General features: G+C 34.1%; 1 protein-coding gene across 2 annotated transcripts; it reads left to right on the top strand.

Moving 5' to 3' along the window:
- Positions 1–2051: 2051 nt before the first annotated feature.
- Positions 2052–10587, top strand: sgca (sarcoglycan, alpha). 2 transcript variants are annotated; one of them, XR_013201255.1, is made up of 10 exons: positions 2052–2110; positions 2877–3005; positions 4871–5025; positions 5678–5747; positions 5826–6024; positions 6956–7118; positions 7202–7410; positions 7505–7531; positions 8990–9410; positions 10193–10587. XR_013201255.1 is itself a non-coding variant. In XM_077224611.1 (9 exons), the coding sequence occupies exons 1-9, from the start codon at positions 2074–2076 to the stop codon at positions 9132–9134; spliced, it is 1134 nt and encodes a 377-aa protein (XP_077080726.1). In that variant the 5' UTR covers positions 2052–2073; the 3' UTR covers positions 9135–10587. The 2 variants fall into 2 exon arrangements, 1 of the variants encoding a protein (XP_077080726.1); XM_077224611.1 differs by having other exon boundaries at positions 8990–10587.
- The last annotated feature ends 2477 nt before the right edge of the window (positions 10588–13064 follow it).

The following is a 13064-nucleotide window of genomic DNA, read 5'->3' as shown; positions in this document are numbered from 1 at the left end:
AATCACTCTATCCCTGATCATACTGTAGCAGAATAGAATAAAAAATAACATTAAAAAAATGAAAAATCACTCTATCCCTGATCATACTGTAGCAGAATAGAATAAAAAATAACATTAAAAAAAATGAAAAATCACTCTATCCCTGACCATACTGTAGCAGAATAGAATAAAAATAACATTAAAAAAAATAAAAAATGAAAAATCACTCTATCCCTGACCATACTGTAGCAGAATAGAATGAAAATAACATAAAAAAATGAAAAATCACTCTATCCCTGACCATACTGTAGCAGACTAGAATAAAAACAACATAAAAAATAAAAAAATGAAAAATCACTCTATCCCTGATCATACTGTAGCAGAATAGAATAAAAAATAACATTAAAAAAATGAAAAATTACTCTATCCCTGATCATACTGTAGCAGAATAGAATAAAAAATAACATTAAAAAATGAAAAATCACTCTATCCCTGACCATACTGTAGCAGAATAGAATAAAAATAACATAAAAAAATTACAAAATGAAAAAATCACTCTATCCCTGATCATACTGTAGCAGAATAGAATAAAAAATAACATAAAAAAATGAAAAATCACTCTATCCCTGACCATACTGTAGCAGAATAGAATAAAAATAACATAAAAAAAATAAAAAATGAAAAATCACTCTATCCCTGACCATACTGTAGCAGAATAGAATAAAAATAACATAAAAAAATGAAAAATCACTCTATCCCTGATCATACTGTAGCAGACTAGAATAAAAACAACATAAAAAATAAAAAAATGAAAAATCACTCTATCCCTGACCATACTGTAGCAGAATAGAATAAAAAATAACATTAAAAAAATGAAAAATTACTCTATCCCTGATCATACTGTAGCAGAATAGAATAAAAAATAACATTAAAAAATGAAAAATCACTCTATCCCTGATCATACTGTAGCAGAATAGAATAAAAATAACATAAAAAAAATAAAAAATGAAAAATCACTCTATCCCTGACCATACTGTAGCAGAATAGAATAAAAATAACATAAAAAAATGAAAAATCACTCTATCCCTGATCATACTGTAGCAGAATAGAATAAAAAATAACATTAAAAAATGAAAAATCACTCTATCCCTGATCATACTGTAGCAGAATAGAATAAAAACAACATAAAAAATAAAAAAAATGAAAAATCACTCTATCCCTGACCATACTGTAGCAGAATAGAATAAAAATAACATAAAAAAATTACAAAATGAAAAAATCACTCTATCCCTGATCATACTGTAGCAGAATAGAATAAAAAGAACATAAAAAAATATAAAAATGAAAAATCACTCTATCCCTGATCATACTGTAGCAGAATAGAATAAAAAATAACATAAAAAAATGTAAAATCACTCTATCCCTGATCATACTGTAGCAGAATAGAATAAAAAATAAAATAATATTTAAAATAAAAAAGGAAAAAAAAGAAAAATCACTTTATTCTTGATCATATACTGTATGTAGCCCTGGAGAATAGAATAAAAAAATATCCCCAATCAAATAGCCCTGTTGTTAAAAAAAAGTAAAGAAAACAAAACAAAGCAAGAAAACAAAAGGAAACAAAAGAAAAGGAAGGAAATCACTCTATCCATAATCACACTCTAGCGCCGGAGAATAAAAATAAAAAATAAAAATCACTCTATCCCTGAACATACTGTAGTTCTGGAAAACAGAACAAAACAAACAAAAAAACATCTGTCTAATTAGTCATTTTCAGGAAAATCTCATTGGTTTCTTCAGCACGTTTATCTGATCTCTTGCGACATCTGGTGGTACAGTATCTTCATCATCACATCAGATTCCTCAGATCGGGATTTCTCCTTATGCAGACCTACTGTACAAATACTGTATTTCCAAACGTTATCCCATGTCATTGTCATTAGCTATTATAACAAACACACACTCAGAAGAACACAACGGGAAGAGACGGCTTGACCTGAAGGATAAAAATAGCCCCGACTGTATTTAGGATGGGGTGTGTGTTCTTGCTCTCTTCACCAAGTGCTCCTGTCAATCAAGAACCCAAACAAGATGGCAGACACAGGGAACTGGGCTTTGGCATTAACAGGCAAGTTCATTCTCTTTCTTTTCAACTCTTTCAACGTTGAAAGAGTCCCTTCCGAGATCTCACAGCTGGAGCAAATCACACAGCAGCAGGTTTGGACGTTTCTTTGACACATGACAGAACATACTAAACATATAGAAGTGAAAAAACTCAAACTAATCATAAATGCTAGTAGTTTTACATGCCTATAAATGCACACTTCAAAGTGTTTTCATATTAAAATCAGCAAATGCTTCTGATAACCTGCTGACTTACACACTGTCAAAATATTTAGAACTACAGATTCTTTAAAACATTTTTAAAACATACTTCTTGTTTGCTCTTTGGTTATTTTCTTTATTCTTCATATATAGTAATTTTGTTATTGTGACTGTAATTCCAACTTTCTTGGTTTGAATGTCAAGATTTTTGAATGGATATTTATTTTACATATATACACTTGTGTATATTTCCAAGCATATTGTGTCTCAAATATTTGTTTTCTGTATCTCTGTTATTCACTCCTCAGTGTAACTGACCAGTTTTAATTATGTTTATTATCATTTGTATTTATATTTTATTAGCATTTTTTTTTAATTCAGTTATTTTGATTTTTACTTACTGGTGTAATAGCTGATTGTTTGTCTGTCATTTTGTATGTTAAAACGATATAAAAAAAACAACAATACAAGTTTGATTTAAAAAAAGAAAAAACATCCTCATGTGCATAGTGACTCATATCTCAGTAAGTTGTGTATGTCAGTGTTTTCTGGATCTGTTCTGTGGTCAGTCTGCGCAGCCGGGCTCCTGGCGGTCCGGTCCGACATCATCACCGAGGCTCCGGCGGGACAGCTGTTTGTCTATGAGTTACAGAGAGAGCTTTTCCAGAGGGAGTTCGAGCCTTCCCATAAAGTCTTCGGTATGTCGGAGAGATTGTACAACTGGAATATTTCAAAGCCCAGTTCAAAGTATCCAACAGCATGTTTACAGTTTTTTACAATCGCTATGACATACTTTTAACAAATTTCCTAAACGTTTAACGCACCAACACACCTACAACGCACAACATGGCAAAACAGTTAATTTCATGCTCAAAATCACACATTGTAAACTAAAGTCCAACACTAATTTTCAAAATACAATAACACACTAGCAACAATACACTATGTCTACCAAAACACTGCAAACATGTCTCAAAATCAAATGTTTCAAAACACTAACATGTGTTCTCGTCCAACAGGAAGATTTAGTCAATCATAGCACAATGTTATAAAAACACGAACATCAGATGGAATTACAGAAACGGCATTATTTTATATGTGTCAGGTCTGCCCTTATACAACACACAGTATATTGCATTGATCATACACTGAAAAAAAATTGGAGTAGGATTTACTTGAAAAAAGCTAGGCAACTTTTTTCACTCAGAAAATGCTAGTAAATTTACAAAGATTTGCCAAGTAAAAACCTAAACATATTTATCAGTAGCTTTAATTAGAAATCTTTAAGTTAAATTTACTTGGAATAATTAAGTAAACTTTACTTAACCTAGCTAAGTGAAAGTAACAAAGAAAATAAGTAATTTTAACTTGGCTAGTAAAAGGCTGATTACAGTAATATCGGCATTACATTTCACTACATCAATAATATTGAATTTTATTAGGCATTTGAAGTATGTGCTTTACTTAGATCATCTAAGTAATTTATATTACATCATGTCAGATGTTAAGCATCATGTGAATGCAAAGACCTCAATACTTGGTAGACAATACACAATGGCGGTAACATTTGATGGGTCGTTTTTGTGTTTGAATGTGTCATTTTGAGCAAAAAATTTACTCGAAATGTCACAAAATGGCAAGTTACTAATCCTGACAACAAAAGCAATGATAAAACAGTGTAAATACAGCTGGAAACCATTGAAAAATGAACCTCATTAATTATTCAAGGTCCAGTGCATGATGGGAACCCCAGTATCAGAAAAGTTGAGTAATTTTTACTTAATTTTATTGAGTTGATATTTACACTTTCATTTCTACTCGCTTGAATTACTGTAAGTACTGATATGGAATTTACTTAGTTTTTTTAATTCTTGCCTGAACTAACTATTTCATGTAAATTACATTGTTTTTTTTTTCAGTAGTATTTACTTCACAAAAAATCATTTTTTACAGTGTAAATTGTGTTTTGCACTGCAGTTTCTTCTGAAGCCTCTCTACATTTTTGGTTTGTTGAGTTTAGGTCTTTTGTTGCAGAAATTCAATAAAAAAAGACCTGTAATTCATTAGTGTAATGAAAAAACGAAGACAGAGACAGAATTGCTGCAATAAATAAAATAAATAAAAATAAATTTATATATTTGCATAATTCAATCAGCTGTGTCTCAGTAACAATAGAATAAAATACAGGGGATATATGTGTGTTTCAATTCACAACATAAACAGCTGTTTACTTGACTTTAGCCTGGGTTAGGTTTAGAACATGGTGTTATCTGTTCTGACATACTGTGTTAAAGCATTGGTAAATTTGCCAGTAAAAATCCATTGTTTTGGTCTTGTTTGAGCTTGTGTGTAAAAGACGTTCAAGCATTTCAAATTTGTGTTAATTGTATGCATTTTGTGTTAAAGCAACAAGAAATGTGTTAATAGTATAGCTTACACAGACGGATGCAGTGCTAACTGTGTTAAGAGTTTAGGAAATTGGTTAAAAGTATTGACAAGATTGTCTTAGCGATTGTAAAAAATTGTAAAAGCAAGTTGTTTTGTGTCTTGTCCTGATCTGTAGGTCAATTTTATAATGATCCCATGGTGTTTAAATGCAACAAGGAGCGATATCCCGATCTGCCCCGCTGGCTCCGCTTTACCCAGAGGGATTCTTATGACAACGGATTCCTGTACGGGACGCCACTGCCACAGGACCAGGGCAGAAACATCATCGAGGTGAAGATATTTAACAGCAACATTCAAAAAATACTGTAATACCCAATACATAATTATTAGGGGTGTCACGATTCAATACACATCACGATACTGATCACACGATACGATATTATTGCGATACATGATATATTTTGATATGATTGCAAGATATATGATAAAAGGTTAACAAAAAATGTACCGTTGATTTAAATGAAGAGGCTTGGACTTAATCTAGGTAACCCAATGCACAGGACAATAGTGACACCAGAATAAAAATATCCATGATTCTGAAGCTAAAAATACAGAATTATTTTAGATTAATATCCTTGCACACTGTCACTGACTAAATATATTTAAAATAATGTAGGCCACTTTTTACTGGTGACATAACGACATTTGGCATTACCAGGACCCACAAATATTCCCCCATTGCATTATTATACATTATATTCAACATAGCAGTTTAATGTAGTACTGACACTAAAACTCTGAAAACTTCATTTTTAAATACTATACACAATACATACTGTCACTATCCACTTTTGTATTCTGATATATATCGAGAGACATGGTTACACCCCTAATAATTAGGTTTAATTGCTTGTGTATACTCAGACACAACATTATTGGGCTTAAAAAAAAAGAGTCTAATGGAATTATCTCTCTCTCTCAGATATTTGTGGTCAACAAGCGGAGTTATGACACGTCTCGAGAGAGGCTGGTGATAAACGTGGGTCCTGCAGGTATGGTGTAGTTGATGAATCTGTTGCTCACACTGTCCTGCGCTGCTCATCTGATGTTCTGGGCTTGTTTTCCTCCAGTGAAGCGCATGCCGTTCCAGGCCGAGTTCTTCATCGAGCGGAGAGAGATCGAGAAGGTTCTGCCCGCTGCTGTTCAGGAGGAGGTTCAGCGGGACATTCAGCATCTGTGGGGAACCAGCAGACTGCAGTTCGTGAACATCACCTCTGCTCTGGACAGAGGAGGCCGCGTTCCCCTTCCTCTTCCTGGGTATTTTGAGGGGTAAGGCTACTCTCAATATGTATTGTTATTATTACAACTATTACTAGCAGTAGTACTATACAACTACATCTCTTTCAAAAGCTTTGACGTGACTGTTTTGTTTAATGGGAAATTATTATTATGTTATTGTTGTGAAATTATAAAAAAATTTTTTACCAATAATTATTGGAGTATATATTATACTAAATAATAATACTAACAATAAAAATAATAATAATACTAACCACAATAGTGATAATTATTATTACATAATTATTATAGAATAATTATAATATAATAATAATAAAATAATTACTATTATTATTATGTTGTTGTGAAATTAATATTATTCAAATTATTTACTAATTATTATTGGAGTGTATATTATACTAAATAATACTAAAAATAATACCAACGACATTAATAATAATAATTATAGAATAATTATAATATATTATGAGGCTGTTAAAATTATTATAAATGTGACCAATTATTATTAGAGTGTATATTATACTAAATATTGTTATTATATTACATAATTATAATAATATTATTATTATTCTATTAGTAAAAATTACATTATTATTATTATTATTTAAGTATTAACTAATTTTGCTTACTATTCAGGTATTTGTTTTAAAAATCACTTATGAGTCAGTATTTTTGTCTTGTTTTCCAGTAAATGTATCCAAATATTCTTTACTTGAGATTTGCGATATCTATTTCATAAGATGAACCTGAATCTTCTAAACACAAATTAAGACTTTTTTATTGAAACCTAAAAGGGGTTCTGTGCCTCCATAGAAAGTCCAGGTAACCAAAAAGATCATCAAGACATCATAAAGCGAATCAAAATCAAAACAATATATAATAACTAAGGCCTTATGGGTTTGGAACAGCATGAGTGACAGAATTGACCTTGTTTTGCCACATGTCTGTGTGTTTGTCTCAGTGTGTATGTGAAACTGGGTTCAGACCAGCCCTTTTCCCAGTGTATGCTGAGCCTGGAGACGCCGGAGCAGCAGAGAGAGTGTGTGGCCGGAGGAAAGATCACCGGAGACTGCAGCACCTGCACAAACCCCATCAACTGCATAAACTGGTGCCACACGGTCCTGGTGAGACACGACACATGGTGTTCGGTGTAACGGATAGCTCACCTTCATCCTTACATATCGTTTTTGTACCTTTCATCCCACAGTTCGATCTGTCCAAGCCTGTTCCTCGTGCTCCGGTCCCCACTGTGGGTTCAGGTGTCCTTGCGTGGGGTGGAGAGTTCAGTCCTCCAGAGTCTCCACCCGACAGAGATTTCCTCCCAGACTACATCGTCACCGTCGTCGTTCCCTTTGCTCTGGCGTTGATCCTCTGTCTCATCCTGGCCTACATCATGTGCTGTCGGAGAGAGGGAGTGTATGTCCGCTTCACAGAGTCACAGAGTTTCTGATGCTAACGCTGTTTAAATGACCATTTCAACTTTCCTTTTCTCTTTGTCTTGTTATTGTAGCCTGAAACGAAACACCAAGACCCCTGAGTAAGTACCCTATACTGAATCAGCTCATATCAATTCACAGGAACCGGCTTTTTGTTTAAGGAAAGACACTATTGTTTTTCAGGCACTGGTTCATTTTGAGATTTTGGTTCCAATAACGTCTTCTTTCAGACATGCGCAGAAGGCGCTACTCTTTCCTAAATCTAACTAAATTACATAAATAAATTTCATAGATGACACTATTTAAATATTTCATGTTAGACTTTTTAAATATAAAAACGTATTACTCATAATTAGATATTTTTAAGTAAAGTGAACTAAATTTAAATGTGTCATATCTATGAAGGGCCTGAAATAATTTAAGTGGAGTGGATACAGTACATATTTAAGTGCTTATTTATTACACTTCATCTATTTGTGTTTAGATTTCAATTACAATACATATCTTTTTAAGGCTGTTTTCTCAAAATTAGTCTTTTCAACAGATTTGCATACACCAAACGTTACAGTTTTATTCCTATCTAATCTTAAGGTTTTTACAGAGGGGTTTGTTCATATATAATTTGCTTGGTTTATATAATAATTTATTCCAAACAAAACGGTGGGGAAAAAAAGTTTTCTGATTTATGGAATGATAAAAAAGGATTTCTAAATCTCTTCTGTAAAAAACTATAGGAGCTTGTTTCCGCCACAGAATAAAAAAATAAAAGAGTTCATTGCAACTCTCACAATTACGACTTCTCATTTCTCCAAATTGTGAGAATTATTTCTCAAACTTGTGAGATATAAACTTGGAAATGTGAGTTATAAAGTCCAAATTGTGATATATAAACTCTCAGAATTGTGAGATAAAGACTCGCAATTACCTTTTTTATATTTAATTATGTGGCGGAAACAAGCTTCCATAATCGAAACGTTAAAATTTAATATGTCAAAAAAATGAAACAAGAATGTTGATCTTGGCTTCATCCAGTGTTTAGATTTCTGTTCTGGAAATGTATGCAAATTAGTTCATATTTAAATAAATAATGGCACATTTCTATATTTTAATGTACTATCATAAACCAAGGAGGGAAAATATGGTAATATATCTATTAGTTGAAATGTTTACCCTATTCACCTTTGTTGTCTTGCCTTAAAGGGAAAGTTCACCCAAAAAGGAAAATTCTGTCATCATTTACTCATGTTACCTGATGTTGTACCAAACCTGTATGAGTTTCTTTCTTCTGTTGAACACAAAAAGAAGATAGTTTGAGGAATATAGTAACCAAACAGTTGATGGACCCCATTGACGTACAAACTATGGGGAAAATAAAATAAATATACTAGGACCAGAAATTGTTTGGTTGCAGCAGAAGAAATCCTGAATAAAGAAAGAAATTCATACAGGTTTGGAACAACATGAGGGTCAGTAAATATTGACAGAATTTTCATTTTTGGGTGAACTGTCCCTTTAACTCAACAACACACATAACATACTTCCCTTTCTTGGCGTCTCAGTCTCCAGCTGTACCATCACCACACCATCCAGGACAACGCCAGCGAGCTGCGGAGGATGGCTGGCGGTGACCGGCTCACGGTGGATCCGCCTCGACAGTGCTTACAGCCACTCCTCATGGCGGAGCAGGCCATGGCCGAGCGCTGAGAAACACCACATGCTTTTAACTTTCACTGTTTGTTTCTAGCTTTGAGAAATACTTCACCAAAAAACATCTAACATCATTAGAATGGCAAATGCTGTTAAAAAAGTCACTTGTAATCTTTACTGTTAAAAATGACCACCATAGGAAATTAATTGGAAAAACAAAAATACAGAGATTTTTTTATTTTTTTAGGGTAAATCTACAAATGTATATATATACTATACAGATCCTTCTCAAAAAATTAGCATATTGTGATAAAGTTCAGTATTTTCCATAATGTAATGATAAAAATTAAACTTTCATATATTTTAGATTCATTGCACACCAACTGAAATATTTCAGGTCTTTTATTGTTTTAATACTGATGATTTTGGCATACAGCTCATGAAAACCCAAAATTCCTATCTCAAAAAATTAGCATATCATGAAGAGGGTCTCTAAACGAGCTATTGACCTAATCATCTGAATCAACTAATTAACTCTAAACACCTGCAAAAGATTCCTGAGGCTTTTAAAAACCCAGCCAGTTTCATTACTCAAAACCGCAATCATGGGTAAGACTGGCGACCTGACTGCTGTCCAGAAGGCCATCATTGACACCCTCAAGCAAGAGGGTAAGACACAGAAAGAAATTTCTGAACAAATAGGCTGTTCCCAGAGTGCTGTATCAAGGCACCTCAGTGGGAAGTCTGTGGGAAGGAAAAAGTGTGGCAAAAAATCCTGCACAACGAGAAGAGGTGACCGGACCCTGAGGAAGATTGTGGAGAAGGACCGATTCCAGACCTTGGGGACCTGCGGAAGCAGTGGACTGAGTCTGGAGTAGAAACATCCAGAGCCACTGTTGCGGTTTTGAGTAATGAAACTGGCTGGGTTTTTAAAAGCCTCAGGAATCTTTTGCAGGTGTTTAGAGTTAATTAGTTGATTCAGATGATTAGGTCAATAGCTCGTTTAGAGACCCTTTTCATGATATGCTAATTTTTTGAGATAGGAATTTTGGGTTTTCATGAGCTGTATGCCAAATCATCAGTATTAAAACAATAAAAGACCTGAAATATTTCAGTTGGTGTGCAATGAATATAAAATATATGAAAGTTTAATTTGTATCATTACATTATGGAAAATAATGAACTTTATCACAATATGCTAATTTTTTGAGAAGGACCTGTATGTATAGGCTATTACTATATACAGGCTATAACTTAAACTCTGTATTAATACCAGAAGGTTAAAAAGCTCAAGTATTGGTGTTGATACCAATACAGGATCAGTTATTTCCAGTCTATCAACGATGCAATGGGAACGTCTCTGTTTGGAGTTTGGATCCGTAGGCTATACTAAGATTTCTTTCACTCTTGTATCAACTATTGTATGCGGTGTAAAATGTGGTTTGATGTGGAGTAAGTAAATAAATAAATAAAACTCTGAAATTAAATTTCTGAATTAACATACAGTAAACACTTCAACTGTGCAAAAATTCCTTTCTTCTTCGTGTGCTTAAAGTACCGATACGGTGTTGACGCTGCATTGCCATCTATCGACGTGGATCAGCGCACTTGTTCTTGAGTTTATTGAAAGTAATGAGTTTTATACACAAATATTAATTTACTTACCTGTCACCAAATGTATCCTGTTGCTGCTGTACATGTTAAAGGAGCAGTATGTAGGATTGTGGCCAAAACTGGTACTGCAATCACCTTCAAATTACTGTAGAGCGGTGTATCCACTTCCCCTCCTCCCTGACTCGAGGTTGCCAGATAGGCTGCAGGATCCAGCAGGAACGTAGGCTGATACAGAAGCTTCCAATGGCAAGTGACGAGTCCTACAGAGTAGGCTAAGGTTTTTTTTTCCTGTTAATTATGTTTATGCTTCAAATGAGAGATGTTTTGCAAAGTAATTATATATCGCAAAAACTTACTAATGGCAATTAGCCAAATATAATAGTAAAGATGTACGCTCGTATGTGACAGTACATTGTTAGAACAGTAGCTGTTAGTATACTAACGGTAGGTATCTGTCATTAACGTAAGTACAAGCACAAGCCTCGGTCACTGTGTGTAATCGATATCAAAGATACAGCTATTCATTTAGCTGACACTATAAGTGAAAGCGACCAGCTGTATTTTTTAACTTACTCTGCAGTACACGTCCATAACGCTAAAATATGTGATGTGAAAAATTACATGTCATTCTATTATTTTTGGCTGTAGAACTTGCATGATAAACAAGTAGGGTACAAAACGTTCCAAGGAGGACACATTATTCACATCATAGGCTACAATGTGCTTTTCATTGGTGTTATGGACGTTAGAAAAAGTAATTTTACCGTGGAATTGCGCCTATAGTGCTTCCAATTCGATGACCCACCTCCTCCATATGAGGTAACGTAGCGTTACTTTGCACGAGCATGCATAACTTTGTTCGACTGTCATGAATATTTGAAATGTCCATTTACATCAAGTACAAGTAAGGCAAACATAGATGAATCTTACCTGTCCAGAAATTCTTCTCCGTTTTCAGCCGTCTCCATCTTTCAAAGGCATCTCCTATACAGATCCTTGTTTTATTTCGGACTTTGTCACGAAGTATTTCGGATTCATAACGAGTTTATGAGTTTATCAGTTTATCTGATTTGCAAAGTTAGAATTTTTTTTTTTATCCGATTCCGACAAGTTTGTAGCTGCAGCTGTGGTAACTAGAGCAGAGCTGGCAACCCGGATGCCGCAACACTACTGACTTCGTGATTGGTAGATAGGTGGAGGGTGACGCATCAGACCAAAACACAACATGACAACATCAACATCAGTTGAGGGCTGCAACTTCACTTTTTAAATGACAATATCCTGGCCGGACTACTGTTGTCAGTGATATAAGTATTTGAAATGAACATGATTTCTTAATGTCTAGTGACATATCAGGGCCATTTTATGATTAATTTAAATACATTTCTTACATACAGCTCCTTTAACGCTGTCTTCTGGCTTCCAGACCTTTTCTTCTTCCTCTGCCATAAATTCATGGTAGCGTTTCTACAGAGACGGCAGCCAATGAGCGTGAGGATTCTCTCTATGATGTTTAGCAAAACACAACACGGGGCGACCCGCACAAATTAAACATTATTTTATAGAAAAGTATTATGTGTACAGTCGAAGTTATTTCACTCAGCGGCCATTTTTTAATCGCCTCTCGGGCAGCTATTTCAGTCGGGCAAGAACAGCTTTGAATGGGGGAACATTAAATTCTCCACCAGAAAGTTCTTCACCAAGGTTAAGATTAAATTTGATATTTGAAATCACCAATTAAATCTGACAACAACTGTCTGATACATTTAGTTTCTAAACGCTCAGATCATGACAAAAATAAATAAATAAAAATAATAATTCCCATGAGCATCAAGGGACCCCCATAAGGCCCCCCAAAAAATGACCTTGGGGGGTCCCCTGTTTTTTTATTAAAACTAAATTAATAGAAACACAATATATGACGTAATAGATTTTTTTTTATTACTGCCACTCCCATAAGAAACCTACTCCAAATTAGATTTACATCTGAAAATACGCTCAAGTGCGCTAAACGCTGTTTTCTGAAGGAAACAGCGACGTCGCTGTGTGACTGGCCAATACGACAATACGAAAATTCTATAGCACGAATTTTATTTCTTGTGCCATTTATACGCCAAAAATATTTTTTGCGTGCAAATGATATGCACTGGTGTGGAGTGCGTGCGTATCACACGCCATAAAGTGCGTATCATATGCACGCAAACAAATATTTTTGGAGTAGTCTATAAATGGTACAAGAAAAAAATTTGTGCTATACGCAATTTCATGAGTCTGTCACTATTAGAACCTGTAGAATTTTCTTTAGTTGAAAGCCCAGTTAAGTAAAAAGCTACTATTTTGTTTAGATCCATGTCCGAGACAGTTCGACTTCAC

The sequence above is a fragment of the Siphateles boraxobius genome, unplaced genomic scaffold, assembly GCF_051911475.1.
Source record: "Siphateles boraxobius isolate OS27281-9 unplaced genomic scaffold, OSU_SipBor_1 90, whole genome shotgun sequence".
Taxonomy (NCBI): Eukaryota; Metazoa; Chordata; class Actinopteri; order Cypriniformes; family Leuciscidae; genus Siphateles; species Siphateles boraxobius.
Note: the sequence above shows the minus strand (reverse complement) of the source record. Positions and strands in the feature narration are given on the sequence as shown.

What these genes read in the sequence shown, in the direction of transcription:
- sgca (XM_077224611.1), top strand. Translation starts at nt 2,074, where the DNA reads ATGGCAGACACAGGGAACTGGGCTTTGGCATTAACAG. An exon ending in GATAAACGTGGGTCCTGCAG is followed by an intron (nt 5,748 to 5,825) that starts GTATGGTGTAGT and finishes GTTTTCCTCCAG; the next exon opens with TGAAGCGCATGCCGTTCCAG. An exon ending in CGAAACACCAAGACCCCTGA is followed by an intron (nt 7,532 to 8,989) that starts GTAAGTACCCTA and finishes TTGGCGTCTCAG; the next exon opens with TCTCCAGCTGTACCATCACC.